The 27,554-nt window shown below is 43.6% G+C and overlaps 1 protein-coding gene and 1 non-coding gene across 9 annotated transcripts in view; one reads left to right on the top strand and one right to left on the bottom strand.

Moving 5' to 3' along the window:
• The window catches only part of LOC134213552 (disintegrin and metalloproteinase domain-containing protein 10), a 260,648-nt gene that overhangs the window by 12,995 nt on the left and 220,099 nt on the right, over positions 1 to 27,554 (top strand). For 5 of the 8 annotated variants that reach the window (XR_009979479.1, XR_009979480.1, XM_062692694.1 and 2 more), the window contains exons 2-3: positions 9,337 to 9,687; positions 10,483 to 10,923. Coding sequence is in view for 6 of the 8 variants with exons in the window: in XM_062692694.1 (XP_062548678.1) it covers positions 10,866 to 10,923 (58 nt within the window). In the remaining 2 variants the exon portion in view is untranslated. Of the gene's footprint in view, positions 1 to 9,164; positions 9,183 to 9,336; positions 9,688 to 10,482; positions 10,924 to 27,554 lie in introns of those variants that run through there. The other 3 variants (XM_062692697.1, XM_062692695.1, XM_062692699.1) reach the window with 3 other exon arrangements.
• Trnak-cuu (transfer RNA lysine (anticodon CUU)) lies at positions 5,754 to 5,826 on the bottom strand. The gene has a single exon. It is a non-coding gene; the product is annotated as a tRNA-Lys (tRNA).

A 27,554-nucleotide genomic window follows, 5' to 3' on the forward strand; every position in this document is an offset into this window, starting at 1 on the left:
TTTGTTGGTTAGCTTGATTTCTCAAATCGTTAATTTGAATAATTCAGTCCCTCTTCTTCTTCTTCTTCATTGGCATTACATCCCCCACTGGGACATTGCCGCCTCGCAGCTTAGTGTTCATTAAGCACTTCCACAGTTATTAACCGCGAGGTTTCTAAGCCAAGTTACCATTTCTGCATTCGTATATCATGAGGCTAGCACGATGATACTTTTATGCCCAGGGAAGTCGAGACAATTTCCAAACCGAAAATTATCTAGACCGGCACCGGGAATCGAACCCAGTCCCTAGTCTCTGATATGACATACATTGTATATGAACCATATCACGTGCCATAAGTTTTCTCTTCATACTGGGTGCAGTAAATCAATGCCTTGTTTGCGCGCGCTTCTAACCATGCGTAGTTGACATTTTCATACAAGCGTGCCCATTCATCTAGCCCGTATATTAATCCCAACCGTCGATAAACCAAATAAAAAATCAATTTAATTACACTTACACACACTGTATGTACACAATAATGGATGGAACACATTCTCGAATGTTTGGAATATTATTCAAAATTTTGTTTGGGTAATGTTTTAATGCACAAGAATCAAATTATTAATAGATAAAATTATAAAGCACTTTTATTTTCATTTTCCTACCTCTGAACTGTTGATTTGATGCACTGCTTGATTGCTACTAGCAGATTCATCTGTTTTCACGCCGTTTTTTTTTCACTCAATTTCAAGCTAACACCAATGGATCCTTTCAAAATTCACTTCACAATATATTAAGCACATCACATTTTCACTATAAATGTAATTATATTTGAAAAACCAACGCGATTTCCTATAGTTTGATATAGGTTTATTTCGAACAACGTCCAAATTATTCTTGGCCGTATTCCAAACTGTTTACATGGCCTGCAGTACCTCAAGGGTTGCCGACCTTGATTTTTATTTCAAAAATGTTTGAATGAACTTTCATTGTGAAATTCAACTCTTATGTTTGTAAAATAAGGTAAATCGAAAAGATAATCTATGACAAACATAAAATTAAGCTAATCAGTTGAAAAACTACAACAAAAACTGCAATTTTGTAATTATATTTCAACTCAAATACAAAACATTGAAGAATTCGGCATCACTGCAATCATATCGTTACGTATACACACAAGTAATAGTGTGCGTATTTTGTGTTGGAAACAGCATTATTGATATAGGTACAAGCATGGGATTAACTGTTTTTGAATGTTATTGAAATAGGTACATGGCGGTGATGATGTTTTTCAGCTAAATACTTCTATAATGTGATAATAATTTCATTTTTGAAGTTATCAAATTGTTTTCAATTAAAAATTACGTGAGCCGAGCATCATTATTCTCATGTTTCTTGATTATTGGGTGGGAAATCAATGCATTTCATATGCCCATTGCCTTATTGTTATTGATATAGGAACAGATACCCTATATTGGTTCCCGAAATGCGAGAGAATTAAAAACAATAGAATAAAAAATACAGAGCACGGTGCTACAAACAAAGAGAGTGCACATGCAGCAGTATGCTGGCGGGAAAACCCGTCGCTAGCAAAAGATCCGCTCCGTGCAAGTCACAGCTCCCAGTTCGATACGTTTGAACCACACGGTTCGCTAGAATCGGCCGCGACTGATCCGAATCGAGATCCGTGTTGCACGGATCTGAGCTGGTAGCGCAGCTCTCGCTACCATGTCACAGCAATTTCAAGCTGGACTCGCTTATGTTGTGTACCGCGAGCGTGGTATTTTCGTTCGTGTTGTACAAAATACAACAGCGCGCGTACTCGAGTGCGTACGCTCGAGGGAGTTTCTCTAGCCGCGTGTTTGACAATGATTTCATCAATTTAAAGTGAGCCGCTGAGCTGGGGTTCTTTAAAAAAGATCCATGGCTCATCAGCTCAATGTAAGGAAGCGAATCTTTCGAACAGCTCCTGAGCGGAGCGCCCATCTCTATTTGAGACCCCTCCCCGCTCTAGAAAGCGGGGCTCCCATACAAATAAAACACAAATTTCTTCGTAACTTGGGAACTAATCAAGCAAATTGACTCCAATATGGGACGAAATTGAAACCGCAGAGCAAACATTAAAACTTAAATTGCGAATATGGAATAAATGTTTTTGCTATTTTTGGTTGAGACGAAGTTCGACGGGTATAAATATAAATTTATAAGTTGATTGAATGCGGAAGTTTGGATTAAAAGATCTACCAAATCAACCACGACTCCCATGATGCCTTGAGCAATGATATTAGCTCAAATTTGTCCACCGAGTATATGTCCTATTATATTGCGTCTCAAATCCAGGTATATGAGATGTTGTAGAATCTTCAAATTGTCCTGGAGTTGAACAAAAAATGTTTAACCGACTCAACCATGGCTTCCATGATGTTCTCAGGTGCGGTATGAATGCTGCGGTGGGTTCGTTTTTCGGCTGCTCTTGCTTCCTTGTACCGATCTTTATTCGATCGGGTACCCGACACCAACATCCGGCTTCTGCCAACGTTCTGCTCGTCTGTCACTCTCTGACACTCCACATCGAACCAACCCGTCCTGGGACGCCTCTGTGCAGTGCCTACCACTTCTCGTGCTGTTGGGCTCACCGCTCCACGGATCGACTCCCATAGATCGTTGATGTTGTCGCTAACGTTGATTGCACTTATCCGTTCGTCGAGCTTCTGGCGCATCGTTCGTTGTGATCTTTCGTGATCGAACTTTACTGACATGGAGGTAGTGATCAGAGTAAATGTTCGGACCTCTGAATGTCCGCACATCGATAACATCCGAGAAATGGCGCCCATCAATCAGAACATTACCTCTAATACCTTTTTCGAATTAAATCTTCACATGTTGTGCATATGCACATCAAGGTACAGGGGTTGGACAGAATGATCGGGACAGGCAAAATTTTATCAAAATTCAAATGACCATAACTCCGTGAAATATCAACCGATTTCTTTGGTTCTGACAGCGTTCGACGGAAAAATCAATCAAGTTTTGGAAACCCATGTCCAGACCGCCGGATACTAGAGATAATCAGCATTATTTGAGGGCATGTCAAAATGTTATTTTTAAGCACTTGTATTTTTCACTTGGGTGAAATGTTGACTCTTTTTACATTTTTTACAGAAACTAGAGCTTTTCCTGAGTTGATTGATATGTTGACGTCACAGATCGGACAACAAACACCTGAGATATTGCCGCTTCCGTGAAATCTGTGAAAACAGTTCCAGCTGTAACACGCTGTAACAGCCGTAACACGCACTCTATTGTTCTCGTAGACAGCGTTCTTGCATCAAGTGGTGCCCCATGAAATAACGGCTGGCGCAGTGTTTCTGAGGAAATATTTGAATCACAATTCTTCTAGAGGTGTACATCGGTTCTAAAATCGTCGTTGACGACGGCGGTCAAATCTTCTACATTTGGTGAGGAAAATCGTACGAATTTCTCGGTAATTATCTTCTGAGTATTCTTATATTCCGCGGACAATTCGTTTTTCTACAATAAAAACTCCGGAATTTTCAAAAGAATTTACTTGAGTCTGAATTTCCTGGAAAAAAATTATTTCTAATTATATTTACTTTGGGAGGAAACTTGAAATAAAATAAAAAATCTTATTTTCCCGAACTTTCACTGTATGTTTTTTTCGCTAGATTTTTTTAGAATTTTCAAAGATTGTTAGAGACAATGAGTTCAGTGCTTCCAAAAGAAAAATTCTTTTTATCTCCCATAGATTTTTTTTGAATTTCCAAGGAAGTTCCTCTAGAAACTTAGGACACCTGCCTTCGGAAATTCATAATAACTTCAGAAGAATTCGCGCTTAACTTTTCAAAAGGACCAAAATAACATTTTTTCCATGAATTATTGAATATTGCAATCAACAGACCAGCATGAAAGCTTTTGATTGCATTACTCAAATTAATTCATGAAAAAAATGTTACTTAGGTACTTTTGAAAAGTTAAGCGAGAGTTTCATTTGGATAGGAAAAAAGAAAATCTTGAGCGATTATTTCTTATTTCTTACTTACTGAGAGATGGCTGGATAGATATTCGATCCGCGATTACGATGGAGAGATATTCGATCCGTGAATACCAAGGTTTGGGAGGATGAGGTTCTTCCGCAGGAGTGGATGGAAGGTGTCGTGTGTCGTATCTACAAAACGGGCGATAAGCTGGATTGTAGCAACTACCGTGCAATCACATTGCTGAACGCCGCCTACAAGGTACTTATGCCGCTGACTAACACCAATTGCAAGAGAGTTCGTGGGGCAGTACCAGGCGGGATTTATGGGTGAACGCTCTACCACAGATCAGGTGTTCGCCGTATGTCAGGTATTGCAGGAATGCCGCGAATACAACGTGCCCACACATTATCTATTTATCAACTTCAAAGCCGCATATAATACAATCGATCGGGACCAGCTATGGCAGCTAATGCACGAAAACGGATTTCCGGATAAACTGATACGGTTGATCAAGGCGACGATGGATCGGGTGATGTGCGTGGTTCGAGTTTCAGGGGCATTCTCGAGTCCCTTCGAAACGCGTAGAGGGTTACGGCAAGGTGATGGTCTTTCGTGTCTGCTATTCAACATCGCTTTGGAGGGAGTAATACGAAGGGCAGGAATTGACACGTGTGGTACGATTTTCACGTAGTCCGTCCAGTTTCGCCGACGATATTGATATCATGGCACGTAACTTTGAGAGGATGGAGGAAGCCTACATCAGACTGAAAAGCGAAGCTAAACGGATTGGACTAGTCATCAACACGTCGAAGACGAAGTACATGATAGGAAGAGGCTCAAAAGAGGTCAATGTAAGCCACCCACCACGAGTTTCTATCGGTGGTGACGAAATCGAGGTGGTTGATGAATTCATGTACTTGGGCCCACTGGTAACCGCCGATAACGATACCAGCAGAGAAATTCGGAGAGTACTCATGGCAAGAAATCGTACGTACTTTGGACTCCGCAAAACGCTCCGATCGAATAGAGTTCGCTCGATTTTGTCACCCCAAATTTTAGTCGTTCTTTTTATGTTTGTAAGAAATACCACAACAACAATGATTTTCATGAAGTAACCACAGGCAGTTATGTGGTTTGCTATGAATCATTTCTGAGTACCTGTCATTTATTTTGTAAGTCTTTTCGATAAGAAACTACGGGTTCCGTTAACTTACTTTGCCTTCCTAAGGCATAAACTGATTCGTATTTGTGAAACAAATGAAAAAATTAAAAAGAAATCCGATTTTGTCACATTTCTTAATTTATCACCCCAAAATGCACCAGGGGTGATAGAATTGGGATTTTACTGTAGTAGCGTGCGAATCTTCTTTTCGGATGCAGTTTGGACAAAAATCGGCTGAATGCGGATGTAATATTTGGAACTTAGAGCTTAGTCAATAGAATCCCTTTCCGCACGCGATGGTATATGAGCAAATCATCTTTCTTTTGGCAGTAGAGAAAATATTAGTTTCCATACTGATACTCTTCCCTTTCCCTTAATATACGGAAGCTTGGCAAAAGGAAGAGGCCGTGGATTTATATCATTAAAATCGGTTAAGAATTACAATATTAAAAGTTGGTTACATTTTTTTCACCTTTTGTATACACACGCACGGATGGACAGACATTTGTTCAGTTCGTCGAGCTGAGTCGATTGGTGTATAACACTATGGGTCCACGAACGTTCTATAAAAAAATGAAATAATAGCCTTTCGGTACAACAAAAATATCAATCTCGCCCAACGTGGGGCTCGAACCCACGACCCTGAGATTAAGAGTCTCATGCTCTACCGACTGAGCTAGCCGGGCTGATACATGATGGATCGTCTATGTCAACAGCAGTATGTACAAGCAAAGAAAAGAAGTGTTACTATCGCAATTCAGAAGTTGCTGGTCACTATGAAAACAAGGGTTATTCTCATTTTTATTTGAAAATTATCATATCATATTTAAAAAAATCATATCAAAATTAATTATAGCTAAAATTATCAAATTATAGGTTAGTTTGTGAGTTAAGATAGATAATATTTTTGGTGTTGTAATTACCAAAATCAATTCTTAATATTTGTTCAGTTTATCTGCAGTGCATCATGAGTTGCGAGTTGATTTATTTGTTCTGGTCTCAAATGCCTTCATGGTTAGAAGGCATGAAGGCGTTTGAGACCAAATAAAACGAATTACTGTATGTATTAGTTATGATCAACGAAGCAGCACGATAAAACGCAAAATGACGACAGCCTAAAGTAAACTCTTGACGCCAGCGAAGATTTAGAACTCAATCACCGATGAATCATGATGGGCGACGATGACGAAAACCTGACAGATACAGTCAGTGTTCAGTCGAAGACGTGTATCCGTTCACTGAAGCCTTATGGTTCGCGCTCTATTCACAATGACTAGTGAAGGTGATAGCCCCTACAACATACCTACCACTATGCTATTTGCACGACCTTGTGCCGTTTGCAGAAACGACTGAGAAACACGTAACATATGATTTCGGACGTACATAGATCACCGCTGGTTAGTTGATTGGATGGATGACCGGGCACTGCGCAGTATTTTGCCGGATTCAATCAAGTCTGTTTCGATGCGTATTGCAATTAGTGACGAACGACAGATAGGGGAAATGATGGTCAAATGTTTTATATTATTATCATTATCAACATGACAATCGTAGAAGTATTCCATTTGAGTTACAATCCATGCAGTTACAGGATTTAAAATAAGAAAATGTAACGATAATATCATTTGTGCAAATCTTTTTTGCCACTGTTTCCCCTATACTAGGAATGAAATAGGTGTGAAAATGAGATACAACCAAAGAGGAACAATCAACTCTACTGTTTTTTCTTGCTTTGATATATCCAATTGATATTTGCCGGATAGTTAATTTTTCATTTTTTTTATTTCGTTGTTCGTTTCCACTGATTACACCAACCTTGGGACGACTCTGGAAGCATCAGTTTCTACTCGGTTATGTGACTCGGTGACTGAACAGATGGATTTTGTTCCATTCTATCGGATTGAATCGGTCAGCTGGTGCTTTGAAGTAATTGCCCCATTAGGTGTTTGATGCAGTACCAAAGAATTCCGATACTGAAAACAACAATTTGTGTAATTGATTATCGTTCAATGTTAACTGGGGAGAACATGAAAACGCAATTCGGTTCCCATTCACGGAATCCATTCGTGTTCTCCCCAGAGGGCACATCCAACATAGTCGATGGATGTCTTCTGGGAACCAACGTTTATTGAATATTTTCCCATTTTTTTTCCACTCCCAACCAACATACGGCCATGTCGAACTGCGCACGACTTTAAGCGGTGAAAGACACCATTACCGAAAATTGAAGGAGAATGGGGAGAACTGAACACAAGGACATGCGGGCGACGAACGTGAGATGTCCTGGGTTCGCTGACTTTACCTTCCGCTTGGTTCCCTCCGCCGGGACTCGAATAATGGTGGGTGACGATAAGCAACGACGCTCGGATGCAAACATTTTCCCACCGTCATCCATTCGGGGCATACACAAACACCGTTCAAATTCACTCAATTCGAGATTTTCCTTTGATCGGTGCGGTTGCAGCAGGGGTATCAAAGACGATTGATGATAAATTTTCGTATTTTGTTGAACCGAGGGGTGAAAAATCGCTGAAATATGTAACCGTCATCAGGAATCTCGAGTGTTCATTGAAAAGTTTTCAAAACTTTGTCATTGTTTTATCTCTGGGTAACTTGTTGTTTACAATTGATCTAAGGGGCTTCTGTTGAATCCTTTTCTATCTTCAATCATTTCTATATACATATATTTTCTTACATTTTAAAATAAACGTGTTATGATTAAGAACTTTTAGTACATCAAATTGGGGTTTGATTTACATATTCTACTAATGGCATCTTACAGGAAAGTTTCTCAATTCCACGTGCTACATTATCGGCTGCATCATTAACATTATTGAATTTGAAAGCAAAATTGATGTATCCCATTTTAATAGATGCATGAAATGAATAAAATAATAAACAATGCAATAAAATTCTGATCACCCTAATGCAAGTCTTACATCAACTCGGTAATAAACTACACACTACTCCATTCCAGTACGCAACGAAGCATCAGTTTGGTTTCATCTAATATAGGTCAACCGGAGTGTGTCCCGATATAATCCAGATTCCAACAGCATAAATCTCTCCAAAAAATCTGATTAGTCAACCCTTTGCGAAGTCCTTATTCTTGCTCTCCATATATGAAGGGGGAAGTCACTAACAATAACAATGCAACGCAACCAACGACAACGACGTACTTAAACATCTACGCTGCCATCCTGCCTTTGGCTACATCAGCTACTCCCGCATCTTCATTCCCATCATACCCACCGCAGGCCCTCGCAAGAACCACGAACCCGAGCATATCGCAAGAAGCGAAACATATGACCGCTAGTCAATCTTACCAGCGTTTGAACGACTCGAGCAGCATGCTGCAGCAAGTGATTACCCTCCAGTTGCCTTAGTGTGGGTTCGGAACCGTCGTGGCAGTTCAGTTCCCTTCCAGCTTTCCAGGGCTGGTAGCGAATCACTCCTAATTGGCATCTGTTTTATAAGAACATGTTTTCAAGAATTATAGAAAACATATTTTGAAATAATTTAAACGCCAGAGAGCACGTGGTGACATGAAATAGAATAAAACAAAATCGTTTTCTTGGCTGACAAAAACCACATAAACGTCTAAATCATGATTGATCAATATTGTTTTGTTGTTGTTGACTGAAACTACCAGCCCTGCTGCCTTAGTTGTGTAAGTGCCAGAAGGATCCTTCCAGTCAGGACCTGCGCAATGGCTGGCGAATGTCACTGGATGCTATTCTACTCTTGCCAAGCTCTGAATGACTGCTGGCTGAAACTGGGAACGAACGTGCACTGGCGATAACAAAGGAACGCAAACTAAAACTTGAGGAGGAATTTCGTCGTCGAACACAACGCAGTTCTCGACAGCATCGTATTTTGGTAGCAATTTTAGGACACATTGTTAAGCTGGTCGTCTAATGAGAAGAATTTAGTGTTGAAATGGAAGTGATTTGAACTGGTCTTCTAATATTCTTTGCAAAACATGCCATATTATAGAGCTGTACGCTCATCTGCTGATCTGATGCAGTGTTCAAGTATTGTGGTGAGGAATTCAAATTAACTTAAATGCACTTCCATTTGATTCATTAAACGTTCGAAAATATTTCAAAATACATTTGTTCTGAATTTGTATTGAATTAAAGTGCGTCGTTTAAAGTCCAGTGCCAATAATTGTGTCTTTATTTCTCTCTTTTCAGGATCTCCACTGGAAAAACATCCCACACAAAGTGCGTTGCCAGTGTGTTGGTGTGGGAGTTTTTATCGGATGAATCTTATCCTGTTATTGTTGGGAGCGGGAGAAGCACACAACATCGAAGGATGCTGATGGAGCTGTGTCTTTGTTCGCCACCGTCGCCAAAGTCGCGTTGAATGGGCGATCATCGAACGCCATGTAGAGCATTGGCAGTCTGGTAGTCGGTAGTGTGAAATTAGTGTTTGCCAGTCTGGTTTAGAATAGAAGAGGGCTTCAATAAAGAGGATTATCTGATTGTAAAATCTAACTATCAAGCAGTCGGGGCTCCAACAGGAAGCGGGAGCGCGTGAAGAAGGTGAGGAGTGTTTTGATTATTTAGTTATTCTGTAGAAAGGAAAAGTGATTGAGTTGTGTTTGCTGGAAGTTAGCTTCGATTCAAAAAATCGCGATAGGAGTGCTTTGCATAAATATTTAATCAACAGTCCGCTTAAACTCGGATTGTATGCATAAATAGTGCGGAAAGTGAAAAATAACAGCTCTCCAATCAGTCCACTCTAGTTGTAAATGAAGTGAAACCCAGGGCAAAATACCTTGTATCAGAAAGTTTTGGTGAACCACTCGCAAAAAAATCGCAATACATAAATAAAATCCATCAACCAGACTCGTCGTCAACTGAGAAGAGGGAGCTCGCAAATGCCCCGTGATTCAGTCGCGCGGATGCAATGGTGATAATTCATTCATTCGTTTGTCGTCGTCGTTGATGTCGTTGCCCAGCGAGCTCGCACTATCAGTATTAGTCTAGTATAGGAAATTGTGGGCCGTCCCCCCCGACAACTCCACAGTCGAAGTGCAATCGAATATTCACTGCCCCGCGAAACATGGTACTGTAGTGTTGACGGGAACGAATTGTACTGGGGTCGGACGTCGCATAGGATGACGCCGCTATGACGACGACGGCGACGACGATAGCTCCACTTTCGAGGACGATGTTGGTGATGGTTCGACAGACCAGAAATCCGTACCGCATTCGAGTGCTTCAAAATTGGTGAACCCACGGATGTCGAAAACAAATATCCCCCTCCCAGAACGGAAAGCGAAAGAATAAGTGATCACGTTCTACCGTGGGTAATATTTCCCTCTGAATTTTCAGAAAAAGTGTATCCATTCACGATAAGCGCCAATTAAGTTCGATACAATAGTGGTAAGGTTGAATCAGTGAGTCGTACAAAAGTGGGGGTAGCAGCCAGTGGAACGGTCGCAAAAAAAGTGAGTGCATGCAGCTACGAGTGCGCGGTTGTTTATTATTTGTTGTTCGATTCGATTTGCTGCTGCTCCTCGGCGGTGGAAACGAAAAAAGAAGAATTCATCAACAGCAACCTTCACCGTACGCCGCAAATTTATAGTGCTGCAAGCGAACAGGGCCAGTTCTGTTGTGGCTGACGGACGACTGCGCCGCCACTGATCGACGAAAGCAAAAGGGGGCCGTGTCTCGTCGGCAGAGCCCACAGGGGCGGCGGTGGAGGTGTTTGGAAAATGTTTCTAAAATGTGGATTAATCGTTTTCACTCTTCTCGTCATCGACATCGAAAGTGGTAAGTTTGCTTCTATATTTTTGTGCGTGTTTGTGTGTGCTTGTTGGGATAACATTTTTCTAAAACTTAAATGCAAACTTAAATCGGTATGGATGCAAGCCATAGTGTGATATTATTATTATTGCTCATGGATAGCAATGGAGAAGAGAGCATAAACTCTGAATATTGCATGTACGTATCATTTGTGATGTTTGTTGGATGTCAATTTAGAGAGGTCAAACGAGGGCAACTGATTCAAATTGATAGAAACATCCATCCATTTAGTGGTCCAATGTATTATTTATCGCATTTTGGAGCGACATACAATAGTAAATAACAGGATTGCAATCCACATCAATAATAATTTTGATATCTAAATCTATCATTCCACCCCAAAAACGAACTTGTTATAGGAGGCTCGGGCACCCATAGTGTTGAAGGATGTATTTTCAAAGGATTTGTTGAAACTTCATTCCATATGCTCGCACGTTTCTCTTGACATCTTGCATTGAGTATTATACAACAGATTAATTAATCAGTTCAGTTCAGAAAAATGAAATATAAGTCAAGCCCCAAGATCAGTACTTTCAGTAAAGTAAATTGTGCTATCTGTGAAGTGGAGAAAATAAAAGTTGTGCATGAAACTTACCTGTGTGTTGCAAAGTTATCTGCTAGAATCACCCCAAACTGGATCTCGTTGATCATCTCTGCCTCGAGAAGTCGGCCATCGCTTCTGGGTGGAACCTGTAAAAGAAACCGAAATCAACTTCTCCGGTATCGTTCGCTGGGGAACAAACGACTAAGGAAACACAACGTAGGAATTGACGGTAAGCGCCAACAAGCGCTTATCTCATATTACTCATTCAATTAGGGGCCATGCGCACTCAATAGATCTACATCCGGGGTGATTGCTCGTTATCGCTCAAACCTGTTACCAAATTGGACTTTGATCGACTTCATCTATTTCTTTGTAGAAGCTTGACGCCGCCACTAACTCCTGAGACTGCATTTTCTGCGGAATCCTGGTTGGTTTCCGATCTAACGCTTGTTTGCACCGTACGTAAGGTGAGGCCGATCCAGCCCCGCTTTCGTTCCAGATTTTCAGTTGCTAATCAGCACCATTACACGAGGTTTGCCTAGATCACAGCAGCACCGACCAGCCCTGATGGATAGTCCGGGCATCCGTGCAGCCCTCATCTCTTTCCTCTATGACTGCGGTTCTCAATATTTTACTTGAGAGGTATCCCTTCGAACTTTTATCTTCATTAAAGTACCCCTTATTTTTTAATCTGCAAAAAAAGATAAGCATAAATCATGAAAGGAGGCTTCCGAGCCTCTTGAGAGGAGGCTTCCGAGCCTCTTGAAAGAAGGCTTCCGAGCCTCTTGAAAGAAGGCTTCCGAGCCTCTTGAAAGGAGGCTTCCGAGCCTCTTGAAAGGAGGCTTCCAAGCCTCTTGAAAGGAGGCTTCCGAGCCTCTTAAAAGGAGGCTTCCAAGCCTCTTGAAAGGAGGCTTCCAAGCCTCTTGAAAGGAGGCTTCCAAGCCTCTTGAAAGGAGGCTTCCAAGCCTCTTGAAAGGAGGCTCTGAGGCCTCTTGAAAGGAGGCTTGAGGCCTCTTGAAAGGAGGCTTCCAGGCCTCTTGAAAGGAGGCTTGAGCCTCTTGAAAGGAGGCTTCTGAGCCTCTTGAAAGGAGGCTTGAGGCCTCTTGAAAGGAGGCTCTGAGCCTCTTGAAAGGAGGCCTGAGCCTCTTGAAAGGAGGCTTCCAGGCCTCTTGAAAGGAGGCTTCTGAGGCCTCTTGAAAGGAGGCTTCTGAGGCCTCTTGAAAGGAGGCTTCTGAGCCTCTTGAAAGGAGGCCTGAGCCTCTTGAAAGGAGGCTTCCAGGCCTCTTGAAGGAGGCTTGAGCCTCTTGAAAGGAGGCTTCCAGGCCTCTTGAAAGGAGGCTTCTGAGCCTCTTGAAAGGAGGCTCTGAGCCTCTTGAAAGGAGGCCTGAGCCTCTTGAAAGGAGGCTTCTGAGCCTCTTGAAAGGAGGCTTCTGAGGCCTCTTGAAAGGAGGCTTCTGAGCCTCTTGAAAGGAGGCCTGATCCTCTTGAAAGGAGGCTTCTGAGCCTCTTGAAAGGAGGCCTGAGCCTCTTGAAAGGAGGCTTCCAGGCCTCTTGAAAGGAGGCCTGAGCCTCTTGAAAGGAGGCTGGAGCCTCTTGAAAGGAGGCTCTGAGGCCTCTTGAAAGGAGGCTCTGAGGCCTCTTGAAAGGAGGCTGAGGCCTCTTGAAAGGAGGCTTCTGAGCCTCTTGAAAGGAGGCTTCTGAGCCTCTTGAAAGGAGGCTCTGAGCCTCTTGAAAGGAGGCTTCCAGGCCTCTTGAAAGGAGGCTCTGAGGCCTCTTGAAAGGAGGCTTCTGAGCCTCTTGAAAGGAGGCTCTGAGCCTCTTGAAAGGAGGCTTCCAGGCCCTCTTGAAAGGAGGCCTGAGCCTCTTGAAAGGAGGCTTCCAGGCCTCTTGAAAGGAGGCTCTGAGGCCTCTTGAAAGGAGGCTCTGAGCCTCTTGAAGGGATGCTTCCAGGCCTCTTGAAAGGAGGCCTGAGCCTCTTGAAAGGAGGCTGAAGCCTCTTGAAAGGAGGCTTGAGGCCTCTTGAAGTGGGCCTGAGCTTCTTGAAAGGAGGCTTCCAGGCCTCTTGAAAGAAGGCTTGAGCCATTTGAAAGGAGGCTTCTGAGCTTCTTGAAAGGAGGCTTGAGCCTCTTGAAAGGAGGCTTCAGGCCTCTTGAAGGAGGCTTCTGAGCCTCTTGAAAGGAGGCTTCTGAGGCCTCTTGAAAGGAGGCTCTGAGCCTCTTGAAAGGAGGCTTCCAGGCCTCTTCAAAGGAGGCTTGAGGCCTCTTGAAAAAGGCTTGAGCCTCTTGAAAAAAGCTCTGAGGCCTCTTGAAAGGAGGCTTCCAGGCCTCTTGAAAGGAGGCTTCTGAGCCTCTTGAAAGGAGGCTTCTGAGCCTCTTGAAGGAGGCTTCCGAGCCTCTTGAAAGGAGCCTTCCGAGCCTCTTGAAAGGAGGCTTCCGGGCCTCTTGAAAGGAGGCTTCCGGGCCTCTCGAAATGAGGCTTCTGGGCCTCTTGAAAGGAGGCTTATGAGCCTCTTGAAAGCAGGCTTCTAAGCTTCTTGAAAGGAGGCTTCTGAGCCTCTTGAAAGGAGGCTTCTGAGCCTCTTTAAAGGAGGCTTCTGAGACTCTTGAAAGGAGGTTTCTGAGCCTTTTGAAAGGAGGCTTCTGAGCCTCTTGGAAGGAGGCTTCTGAGCCTCTTGGAAGGAGGCTTCTGAGCCTCTTGGAAGGAGGCTTCTGAGCCTCTTGAAAGGAGGCTTCTGAGCCTCTTGGAAGGAGGCTTCTGAGCCTCTTGAAAGGAGGCTTCTGAGCCTCTTGGAAGGAGGCTTCTGAGCCTCTTGAAAGGAGGCTTCTGAGCCTCTTGAAAGGAGGCTTCCAGGCCTCTTGAAAGGAGGCTTCTGAGCCTCTTGAAAGGAGGCTCTGAGCCTCTTGAAAGGAGGCTTCTGAGCCTCTTGAAAGGAGGCTTCTGAGCCTCTTGAAAGGAGGCTTCCAGGCCTCTTGAAAGGAGGCTGGAGCCTCTTGAAAGGAGGCTGAGCCTCTTGAAAGGAGGCTTGAGCCTCTTGAAGGAGGCTTCAGGCCTCTTGAAAGGAGGCTTCCTGAGCCTCTTGAAAGGAGGCTTCTGAGGCCTCTTGAAAGGAGGCTTCCAGGCCTCTTGAAAGGAGGCTTCCAGGCCTCTTGAAAGGAGGCTTCCAGGCCTCTTGAAAGGAGGCTTCCAGGCCTCTTGAAAGGAGGCCTGAGCCTCTTGAAAGGAGGCTTCCGAGCCTCTTGAAAGGAGGCTTCCGGCCTCTTGAAAGGAGGCTGGGCCTCTTGAAAGGACGCTTCCAGGCCTCTTCAAAGGAGGTTTCCGAGCCTCTTGAAAGGAGGCTTCCGAGCCTCTTCAAAGAAGGCACCGAGTCTCTTGAAAAGACAACTCCAGACCTCTTGAAAGGACGCTTCCGGACCTCTTGAAAGGACGCTTCAAGGCCTCTTAAAAGAATGCTTCCGGGTCTCTTGAAAGGACGCTTCCGGACCTCTTGAAAGGACGCTTCAAGGCCTCTTAAAAGAATGCTTCCGGGTCTCTTGAAAGGACGACTCCAGATCTCTTGAAAGAACGCTTCCGAACCTCTTGTAAGGAGGCTTCCGAGCCTCTTGAAAGAAGGCTTCCGAGCCTCTTGAAAGAAGGCTTCCGAGCCTCTTGAAAGGAGGCTTCCGAGCCTTTTGAAAGGAGGCTTCCTAGCCTTTTGAAAGGAGGCTTCTGAGCCTTTTGAAAGGAGGCTTCCGAGCCTTTTGAAAGGAGGCTTCCGAGCCTTTTGAAAGGAGGCTTCCGAGCCTTTTGAAAGGAGGCTTCCGAGCCTTTTGAAAGGAGGCTTGCGAGCCTCTTGAAAGGATGCTTCCGAGCCTCTTGAAAGGAGACTTCCGAGCTTCTTGAGAGGAGGCTTTCGAGCCTCTTGAAAGGAGGCTTCCGGGCCTCTTGAAAGGAGGCTTTCGAGCCTTTTGAAAGGAGGCTTCCGAGCCTCTTGAAAGGAGGCTTCCGTGCCTCTTAAAAGGAGGTTTCCGAGCCTCTTGAAAGAAGGCTTCCGAGTCTCTTGAAAGGAGGCTTCCGAGTCTCTTGAAAGGACGCTTCCGAACCTCTTGAAAGGAGGCTTCCGAGCCTCTTGAAAGGAGGCTTCCGAGCCTCTTGAAAGGAGGCTTCCGAGCCTCTTGAAAGGAGGCTTCCGAGCCTCTTGAAAGGAGGCTTCAGGCCTCTTGAAAGGAGGCTTCTGAGCCTCTTGAAAGGAGGCTTCCAGGCCTCTTGAAAGGAGGCTGAGGCCTCTTGAAAGGAGGCTTCCAGGCCTCTTGAAAGGAGGCTTGAGCCTCTTGAAAGGAGGCTTCCAGGCCTCTTGAAAGGAGGCTTCTGAGCCTCTTGAAAGGAGGCTGAGCCTCTTGAAAGGAGGCTGAGCCTCTTGAAAGGAGGCTTCTGAGCCTCTTGAAAGGAGGCTTCCAGGCCTCTTGAAAGGAGGCTTCTGAGCCTCTTGAAGGAGGCCTGAGGCCTCTTGAAAGGAGGCTTCCAGGCCTCTTGAAAGGAGGCTCTGAGCCTCTTGAAAGGAGGCTTCCAGGCCTCTTGAAGGAGGCTCTGAGCCTCTTGAAAGGAGGCTTCCAGGCCTCTTGAAGGAGGCTTCCAGGCCTCTTGAAAGGAGGCTTCTGAGCCTCTTGAAAGGAGGCTTCCAGGCCTCTTGAAAGGAGGCTCTTGAGCCTCTTGAAGGAGGCTTGAGGCCTCTTGAAAGGAGGCCTGAGCCTCTTGAAAGGAGGCTTCTGAGCCTCTTGAAAGGAGGCTCTGAGCCTCTTGAAAGGAGGCTTCCAGGCCTCTTGAAAGGAGGCTTCCAGGCCTCTTGAAAGGAGGCTCTGAGCCTCTTGAAAGGAGGCTTCTGAGCCTCTTGAAAGGAGGCTTCTGAGCCTCTTGAAAGGAGGCTTCTGAGCCTCTTGAAAGGAGGCTACTGAGCCTCTTGAAAGGAGGCCTGAGCCTCTTGAAAGGAGGCTTCTGAGCCTCTTGAAAGGAGGCTTCCAGGCCTCTTGAAAGGAGGCTTGAGCCTCTTGAAAGGAGGCTTCTGAGCCTCTTGAAAGGAGGCTTCTGAGGCCTCTTGAAAGGAGGCTTGGGCCTCTTGAAAGGAGGCTTGAGCCTCTTGAAAGGAGGCTGGAGGCCTCTTGAAAGGAGGCTCTGAGCCTCTTGAAAGGAGGCTTCCAGGCCTCTTGAAAGGAGGCTGTGAGCCTCTTGAAAGGAGGCCTGAGCCTTTGAAAGGAGGCTTGAGGCCTCTTGAAAGGAGGCTTCAGGCCTTTGAAAGGAGGCTTCTGAGCCTTTTGAAAGGAGGCCTCCAGGCCTTTTGAAAGGAGGCTGAGCCTTTTGAAAGGAGGCTGAGCCTTTTGAAAGGGAGACTTCCAGACCTCTTGAAAGGAGGCTTGAGTCTCTTGAAAGAGGCTTTCAGACCTCTTGGAGGAGGCTTTCAGGACTCTTGAAAGGAGGCTTTCGTGCCTCTTGAAAGGAGGCTTCCGAGCCTCTTGAAAGGAGGCTTCCGAGCCTCTTGAAAAGAGGCTTCCGAGCCTCTTGAAAGGAGGCTTCCGAGCCTCTTGAAAGGAGGCTTCCGAGCCTCTTAAAAGTAGGTTTCCGAGCCTCTTGAAAGGAGGCTTCCGAGTCTCTTGAAAGGCGGCTTCCGAGTCTCTTGAAAGGAGGCTTCCGAGTCTCTTGAAAGGAGGCTATCAAGCCTCTTGAAAGGAGGCTTCCAAGCCTCTTGAAAGGAGGCTTCCGAGCCTTTTGAAAGGAGGCTTCCGAACCTCTTGAAAAGAGGCTTTCGAACCTCTTGGAAGCAGGCTTTCGAGACTCTTGAAAAGAAACTTTCGAACCTCTTGAACAGAAACTTTCGAGCCTCTTGAAACGAAGCTTTCGAGCCTCTTGAAAGGATGCTTCCGAGCCACTGGAAAGGGGGTTTTTGAGCCTCTTGAAAGGAGGCTTCCGAGCCTCTAGAAAGAAGGCTTCCGAGCCTCTAGAAAGAAGGCTTCCGAGCCTCTTGAAAGGAGGCTTCCGAGCCTCTTGAAAGGATGCTTCCAAGCCTCTTGAAAGGAGGCTTCCGAGCCTCTTGAAAGAAAGCTTCCGAGCCTCTTGAAAGGAGGCTTCCGAGCCTCTTGAAAGGAGGCTTCCGAGCCTCTTGAAAGGAGGCTTCCGAGCCTCTTGAAAGGAGGCTTGAGGCCTCTTGAAAGGAGGCTTCCAGGCCTCTTGAAAGGAGGCTTCTGAGCCTCTTGAAAGGAGGCTTCCTGAGGCCTCTTGAAAGGAGGCTTCTGAGCCTCTTGAAAGGAGGCTCTGAGGCCTCTTGAAAGGAGGCTTCCAGGCCTTTGAAAGGAGGCTTCCGAGCCTTATGAAAGAAGGCTTCCGAGCCTCTTGAAGGAGGCTTCCGAGCCTCTTGAAAGGAGGCTTCCGAGCCTCTTGAAAGGAGGCTTCCGAGCCTCTTGAAAGGAGGCTTCCGAGCCTCTTGAAAGGAGGCTTCCGAGCCACTTGAAAGGGGGATTTTGAGCCTCTTGAAAGGAGGCTTCCGAGCCACTTGAAAGGGGGATTTTGAGCCTCTTGAAAGGAGGCTTCCGATCATTGCATCTAATATTCTATTCTGATGTTAAAGGTCCTTTCTTCTTCTTATTGGCATTACATCCCCACACTGGGACAGAGCCGCCTCGCAGCTTAGTGCTCATTAAGTACTTCCACAGTTATTAACTGCGAGGTTTCTAAGCCAGGTTACCATTTTTGCATTCGTACATCACGATGATACTTCATGCCCATGGAAGGCGAGACAATTTCCAATCCGAAAATTGCCTAGACCGGCACCGGGAATCGAACCCAGCCACCCTCAGCATGGTCTTGCTTTGTAGCCGCACGTTTTACCAAACGGCTAATGTGGGCTAAAGGAGGAGTTAAAGGTCCTTTACTATTGGGCATATCACTATGCTTGTCAAATAAGATTCGAACCCATATCTTGGGCTAGAACTAATGATTGACGGAAGGCTGAACTCGGAACGAAGAACATTGTTGAAAGGCAAGAGCAATTCCAGTAGAACTGTGGAACCTCGGGCGAAGTAGAATTGGTTCTTTACAGTGATTTATGATCCCGAAAAGTGGTAATGCCAATAAAGCGACTAAACAACTAAATCACGCCTGGTGTTAACCCTAATAGAGAACACCGTCCACACTTGAGTAATTACAACAATTCTAGCCTTATCGACGACGTGCCAAGTAACGCTCGAAGTAATAAACCCCATTACTAATTAATTGACTTCAAATTTATAACGCTCCGTTTCCGTATCCTCTTTGTCTGGAAATCGACGCGGCAACGGCGACGCACCGAGCTTCCACCTCAAGGCTTCGTGTATCCTTGACAATGGATCCATAACTCCACCCGCAACAACAAAACCACGTACCGAGAAGCAATTTGTGCAGCACCAGTTTTAGTATTAATTAAGTCACAGTGCTATCGCCGACGTCGTTCGTCATCGTCGTCTAATTTCGACAGCTCATTGTGGGTCTCGTCATGCGCAGCCAACCAGCTAGCCAGCCTTCAAACCCAACCGAGCGTAAATCTTCGAAATTGCAAATCCTCGTCCTCGTTGTCGTAGGTTGTCCTTCGTTATGGAGTCTGTTTTTTTTTCCTGTTTGGAGGCTGACGGACAGGCTCATATAATAAACCATTTCGGTGATGCGATGCTTGGAAGGAGATGCACTTTTTCTGCCCTTGCGTCTGTTGTGGATTTTATTTATTTTTCGCTCGTTGTTGGTTTCCTGCGTAACGAATCGTGAACGACCATCAAACAGGCAGATGATGCTCGGATCGCGACAGTATACGAGATGTATGACATTTTCAGATTTGCAAGTGATTCACACCGGTTTGATGGTGGTGCCGGGCGTGCGCTGGGTTTTTGGAGTAAAGCGAACAAAACATCGGTCGTGATGGTGCATATTTAGTGCTTGTTCGTTCCGTCAGAGCAATGCAATGTGGAGCTGTTGATTCAAGACCTAAATGGGGATATAGGATTCTAGAAGAATGCGGCGACGTTGACGCACTCTGCACCGTAACCGGTAGTGGGATTGAATCCGTTTTCATACATACAGCGGAATTCACAATTACTTCATAAGTTAGTCGGTGTTAGGTGTTAGGTCAACACGAATCTATGACAAAAGGTCGAAAGGACAAAATGTCGAAAAGACAAAACGTCTAAAGGAACATAAGGTCCAATGGAACGATAGGTCAAAAAAATTGAAGAAGGACGCATAAAAAAAATAAAGCAATAAGGAGAAAAAACAGATGGACGAACGAAGAAAAGGAAAAAAGGAAGATCGAAGAAGTATGAAGAAGGAAAGAAGGAGGAAGAGAGAAAGAAGAAGAAGAAGCAAAAAAAAGAAGATAGAGGAGAGAATGAAGGAAGTCCTTTTCGATCTTTTGTCAATTCTGTCGACCGTTTACTCCTTCGCTATTTGGTCTGCTTCTCGAATCCACTGCCCAAGCATTGAAGTCCAAGCCAAGCAGCAATTTAATCGTGCTAGTTATAATCATGGGATTTACAATCGTTTCTTGTACAAAAGGTACACGCAGTGAGTGCAAGACAATCTGCGAAGAAATCTGAAGCTATTTTGGAGTTTTGTCAACACTTAAGCGAATAGAGGCGATTGAGATGTTCCTGGGAGATCAGTACATCAATGCCGCTGCAGAAAAATGCAACCTATTTACAAACCATTTAATGTATGCCTTCAACGTATGTCAAACATCAGCGAGGCAAATTGAACGCGCTTGTCTAGACAGTCCATGCATTGTGTCCACCCTTGGACAGCTCCAGATAACTCCTCGTCAAGTTATAGTTCAGCCATCATCAAACTCAAATATTCCTTCTCCGTCAGCCCTGATGGCATTCCGTCAAGCATTTTCAAAAAGTTTAGCGAGGCATTGGTTTAACCGTTAACACTATTTTTCAACCATTCGCTAAATCAGTGCAAGTTTCCCTAATCATGGAAATTTTTCGTAATGTTTCCAGTCCATAAGAAGAACGATAAGCGAAACATTGAAAACTATCGAAGACATCACATCTCTATGCTCCTGTTCCAAATTTTTTGAATTCATCTTGAAATCATCATCAATACTGTTTGCGACGTGTAAAGCACATATATATCCGGATCAGCATGGATTTTATCCTAAAAGGTCAACTGCAACTAATCTTATACAATTTGTATTACCATGCTTGCAAAATATGGACTCCGGTGCACAAGTCGATACAGTGTACACCGATTTCAACTCTGCATTCGATCGAGTTGATCATGGATTACTGCTTACCTGGCTTGAGAAACTTGGCATAGACCAAAATATCATCTGTTGGCTCATATCATATTTGACGAACCGACAGCTTGTGGTGAAGATAGGAACGGAAACATCCAACATTTTCACTAACCCATCTGGCGTGCTCCAAGGCAGCAACCTTGGCCCGCTTTTATTTCTGCTCTTTATCAACGAACTCTCCACAGTGCTTCCATATGGATGCCGAATATTCTATGCAGATGACTTGAAGCTATATCAAGACAAAAATCTGCAGCTTCTTCTTGACTACCTGGGTGAATGGTGCTAGAACAACTTTTTGACATTTCGTATACACTATAACGCAGTGTCGGAAAAATTCATCGAAATGAACCTCTTCAACACTGAATTCGAGAAGTTTTGCATTCAGTTGAAGCTTTTTCACACGATGTTGATTAACGGGAAAAAGAATTTCAATAGATTCTGGGTGTGTATTCATTATCAAATGAATTTTGTGTTTTGATTCATTTCGAGAATGAGCTTACTATCAACTTCAAAAATATCAGTGTCAGCACTGAATATCTTTTGGTATAGCAGATACTGACTTTGAACTTCTGTTATCTCAATTATATTACCTATTCATTACGAAGCTTAAATTTACTGAACGCGAAAGTTGAAAACATAGGGTGAATGATCCGATAGTCGTGGGTGCTCCTATAGTTGCGGTAGTGCTGTTTTTACAAAATCTACGAATTGAACGCAGCAACCCATGTAGTCCATCAATTTGTTGACATGTCAGTAGAGGAAATAAAAGGAAACAGGTTTGGATTTCCCTCAAAATCGGTAAAGTATCACTAAAATACCTTATCTTTTTCTCAGCATTACACCAATAGTTGCGGTAGTGTTCCCTTAGTTGAGAGTCCCATAAGAAAACAATGGGAATCACAATTATAGGAACACGAAATAAAAAAAAAACGCAACTATTGGAACACTGCACCAATAATTGGAGGTACCATTTTAGGTGGAAATAATGGATTCTGCTGCAATTTCAACACTTTTCGGATAAAATATGTTTAACTATATTTTTTATACACTCTTGAGGTAAGTGTAATGAAGTATAGACTTGATGGAAATCAAGAAATAGTGATGGAACGTGCTTAGTTCCTCCACTATTGGGTCTTTTACCCTACTTACGATCAAAAGTTTCAACACGGGAAACAAAACTCAGTTTTTTTAATACTGTATGTTATAATTATTTGCGTTGTTTATTTCAATTATGCACACCATTTGCAACTTGCCTCTAGTTGAATTAACCCACCAAATCAAGGCAAGCTGTAATGTGTACGTGGGCTGAAAGAATTAGCTGCTCTTGCAATTCCATTAACAGATATTTAGTAATTCCTTGACTGTTATGTATCATTATCCTCGTCAGTACCACCTTCTTGCTACTGTTGCATTTTTCGAGACGTATTTTTAGCTGTGCAGCCTAACGTATCATTGCCAACCGTTACGGGAAAAATCTGTACAACTGAGACATCATAAGATTCTAAAAATCGTATAGCACCTAGCTCTTCAGAATGATTTCTTTTTGTCTTTCTTTGATTTCAACCATACACTGAAGTCGGTTTTTTACACTGGGAATACGCACCGAGTTGATCAAAACCGTTAATCTCTACATCAGGATAAATAAACAACGTAAATTCCAAAAGAGGCATTTTGAAAGACTACAACAAAGATAGGGTTTTCGCCGTTTTCACATATCCCCCGACCTTTTTGAAAAACCAGGCACAACAAACTTTGGATGAAACAGCGTGAGTTCTAAAATCCACGTTAAATAGTCGCGTAAAAATGACCCGCGTAGAAAAATCGCGTGAAAAACGACCCAAATGTACCTGTAATGAAAAATATGGTGGTTGCTTTTAACCGAGATGTTTATTATTAGGTTTAGGATAGTTATCGGTTTGAAATCTATGTATTCTATCACAACGAGTGTTTATGTCTTTTTTTTCTGTAAGTTAAAATACTCGGGGCCATGTGTCTTGGCTTAATCCTACTACGATCTAAAAACTTTCATCACTCCGTTAAAATTTATAATACAGTTTTTCGGTTATACATGGATTACATTGGGGTTGCATTTTAATTTTTAATTTTAGGCTAGGCTTAGATTTAGGCTCGATGCGCATCGCAATCCCAAGTGCAGTTGACAGAGATTCAGCATCATTCAGCATCTTTCGAAATCCCTCTCACTCTACCCACGCCAACGGCAGGTTATGAAATAAAATTTGCTTTAGCATGGCTTCTAAGACCTGCTATCTATGGGATGTTATGCACAAAAGTGTCTGATAAAATTTAGATATTGCACCTTGTTTGAACGTAGTGGCAAATCGAAATATCTTCGACACAGCAATGGGCTGAGGTGCCGACCATCAAAACATGCTCTGTTATAATTTACTGCAACGTTTGCTTTCCTGATATAAATTATTTTTATTGCAAATAATCAATAATTTGCTTCAGATAATACCTCCATCACGCTTCCGGTTTACAGTGGAGCTTCCTTCTCGAGGATCTATCTTTGAGTGTGTTTACGAATAAACTTACACTGTTTTACAAAATAAACCGCAAATGAAAATATTCAATTGCCGAAATGAAATTGAACTTCTTTTCAATAAGTTCACTTCCGATAATGATATTTTCAAAATGGTAGAAAAGCTGGAAATGAACAGCAGTGAATTTATATCTACTGATAATTGGCAACTTGAACTGCAGAATGAGTTTGACAGGTAGGTTTGTTTATATGCAGTGGATGAACCAAGGCATGAATTTTCACGAAAATAATAATCAGCTACACTGAAAATAGCGAGAGTCAGTATTTGTTACGGTAGGTTAATATTCTGAGACACTGCTATAACGACATGATCTTTAGAGTCAACCGGTTGCTGGAATTTCGTGACTCGCTATGCCTTCGATTTCTGTACTGTGCGTATCAATCTACTTGGATCGCTAGGATCGAAGCAATTTAACAAAAAATCTTCAGATCTGCTTTGCGTGGTCTCCTTTAAATTTCCCACGATATGAAGATCGCTGTAGACTTCTGGAAATCGAAATCCTTGAGCAAAGAAGGAAATGCTCACAAGCTGTTACTGCCCCCACTCGCATATCAGTCTCATACCGTTTTTTTCGTATTCTGAGAAAATAGCCATTGAAGTTCCAAATCGCATCTTCCATATGAAACTTCAAAAAAATCTAATAAATTGAAACATCATCGTATCTTGCTCAAATTTTGCTGAGTTGCTCATCATTCGATAGATTACCGTAAAGCGATTTAGTTTTATCGAAACATGGTTTAGTTTTGTGCAATTAAGTCATGTAAATTTTTGGTGGGACTGTTATGCGGGTACTTTCAATATGGGACGCACATGACCTGGTATTTTTTTCACTGATCGGCATACAAAATCACAATTTTTATTATGATTTATGGAAGTACATTAGAAATGAACCCTATTCAGTGGGTTAACTCAAAAGTGATGAAAAGTCAAATGGGACTGTTATGCGAAAGGGGGCATTGTATTCGTTGCAAAAATACTGTTAGTAGAGATCGATTCGCCGACCATCTTGTCTCAGATGGGCCTATATGCTCCGGAGGGGTCCTTCGACAACGAGAGTTTGTAAGACCTTATGCCAGGTACACCGAATATGGATTACACGACCCAATTAGATTTCGACTTCAACATATCTGCTGCAACCTTGAAACATAGACTTCAAGTCAGTCGACATGGACTAAAAGGTGAGTGAATGTCCATTCAGCCGAATATTGGAGAATTTTTCTACTTTTGTTAAGAAAATTATTTTTTGTGGAATGTCTTCACTTGTTATAAGACGAGTTTGTACCATCCCATTTAATTCCACCACTTGTTTGTACCTGTGTCAAGGTACAAACAAGTGATGGAATTTGGGATGGTACAAACTTTTCTACGAGACGAGACGCAATGAATCAGATGAACTACATGGACTTCCTAGGATTAATGTTTCATTAGGGAAGGGCCATTTGGCCGTAGCACACAAAGCCGAATATACCATTTGGCCAAACAGATCATTAGGCCGCAAGGGCTATGTGGCCGAATAGTCAGTTGGCCGAAAAGGTCATTGGCCGACACCAACATTTCGAAAGGGCGAAACAACTTATGTCAACGAAAGCTTCTCCCGTCGCTGGTGGACTAACTTGAGCTCACCAACGCAATCCTGCGCCATGTAATGAAAGGAGAGAGTTCGCTGCCTCCATCAGTGGGGTTGGATTGCGTATGTGGGCTCCAATTAGCCCAGCAGCGACGGGAGAAGCTTTTGATTACAAAAGCAGTTTCGGCTTTTTGGAATGTCGGTGCTGACTTGGCCGAATAGGTCGTTCGGTCAAATGTGTCATTTGACGTCTCACATCTCACTGTGAAAAGTTAAAAATAAGAAGTTAGAAGTGATAAGTAATAAGAGAGGCGGCTCTCTTCTTACTTTACGCGTTGAGAAGTGATTAGTGAGAAATAAGGGGAGAGAAGTGAGACGTAATTGAGACGTAATGACCAATTCGGCCAAATGACCGATTCGGCCAATGTTCAGGCAAATGACCTTGTCCTGTTCGGCGAATGGCCAATAAGATATAACAGAAGAAGAACTGTAGCATTGCAACATGAAAAAAAAATGCTTGTTGGGAAGGCTTTCATTGTTTCAGGCCAAAAAACAAATTTTCGACATGACCATATTTTGCCGATCAATACAAAATCTGGAGTTAGTTTTGGAATCGTCGTAAGTGTTTTTGCAAAATTTGCAAAATTGTAAGATTTTTTTCCGTAAACTGTTGATTGTATGTGAAAAATGTTGGAGAACGAATTGTAGTACATACATAGAATATGTCACTAGTAGATTTTTTCATATGCGGTACAATAATTAAGTAGATGCATAAGTATTACATTGCTAATAGGGCGTGTCAGATGTCCATGTTTTTCACCACAGTATCCCAGCTTACATACTTGAGAACTTACTTGATACTTGATGGGCTACAGCTCTTCGATGAACCTACGCTGAATGGAGTATGCTTCTCTACTGAACTCGATCCTGGGCCAATCGCTTCCAGTCGCCCTGAACATTGAGCGCCCTCAGGTCCTCTTCAACTGCAAAAAGCCATAGTGTACGCGGCCTTCCACGAAGCCTGCGGCCTCTTCCGGGTTCTCTACTAAATATTATCTTCGCTTGACGTTCTTCCGGCATACGAACAACGTGACCAGCCCACCGTAGTCTGCCGTATTGAATAAGCTTAATAATATCCAGCCCTTTATACACCTGGTACAACTCGTGATTCATGCGACGCCGCCAGATACCGTTCTCCTGTTTACCGCCGAGTATTGTCCGCAGCACCTTACGCTCAAACACTCCGAAAGCTCTCCGATCAGCCTCCTTTAACGTCCATGTTTCATGGCCGTATAAAGCCACCGGAAGAATCAGAGTAGTATTCAGCGCGAGTTTTGTTTTCGTTTGCAGACTACGGGGCTTAAGCTGGTTACGAACTCCGTAATAAGCCCTATTTGCAGCTGCAATACGCCTTTTAACCTCGCGGTAACATATCGCACGTCACTAATGTTCCATGATACACAAACTCTTCTACCACTTCAAATTTTTCACCATCCAGCACCATCCAGCACCATTTCGCTACCACCACCACTATTGAACCCACGTTGATTGCCAGCGACCATGTACTTCGTTTTGCTGGTATTGATCGTGAGTCCAATCCTCGCTGTCTCCCTCTTAAAAGGCACAAAAGCCTCTTCCACGGCACGGCGATCAATCCCGATAATAGCGATATCGTCCGCAAATTCAAGAAGCATATGCGATCTTGTGATAATGGTACCGCTTCTTTGCACATCAGCTCTCCTAATCGCTCCCTCGAGCGCTATATTGAACAGTAGATTCGAGAGTGCATCACCCTGCTTTAATCCATCTAAGATAACAAATGACGTCGATATTTCATCCGCAACCCTTACACTTGATTTCGATCCGTCCAACGTTATACGAATCAGCCGTATCAGTTTCGCCGGAAAACCATGTTCAAGCATAATTTGCCATAATTCATTCCGTTTCACTGAATCGTACGCCGCCTTGAAATCAATAAACAGATTATGTGTCTGCAAGTTGAACCCGGAATTTATCAAGGATTTGTCTCAGGGTAAACATTTGATCCGTCGTTGATCGGCCCTCACGAAAACCTGCTTGGTATTCGCCGACGAAGGACTCTTCAAGCGGCCTCAATCTGTTGAACAGAATACGGGACATAATTTTGTACGCCGAATTAAGGAGGGATATTTCTCGGTAATTGGCGCACTCCAGTCTGTGCTCTTTCTTAAAGAGAAGGCAAATGAGGCTGTGCAACCAGCTAGCAGGCCTTTCCTCGTCTTCCCATATTTTCGACATAATATGGTGCAGAACTTCATAAAGCTGCTCACTGCCATGTTTGAGAAGTTCAGCCGGGAGCTGGTCCTTCCCCGCAGCCTTATTGTTTTCAGCTCTTTAACAGCTTTTTTAAACTCATCTAGTGTAGGCGACTCCACAGCTTGTCCATCGTCGCTAATATTTATTCTGCTCACCGATGCACCGTCACTTCCACTATTCAACAATGTCTCGAAGTGTTGCTTCCACCTGGCAGCCATTTCGGTTTTATCTGTCAGTAAATTCCCTTGTTGGTCGTTGCACATGACGGGAGACGGCGCTGTCTTTCACCGCACGCCATTGGTAGACTCATAGAACCTCCGCATATCGTTCTGCTCCATTTTT

Source organism: Armigeres subalbatus, chromosome 2, assembly GCF_024139115.2.
Source record: "Armigeres subalbatus isolate Guangzhou_Male chromosome 2, GZ_Asu_2, whole genome shotgun sequence".
Lineage (NCBI taxonomy): Eukaryota > Metazoa > Arthropoda > Insecta > Diptera > Culicidae > Armigeres > Armigeres subalbatus.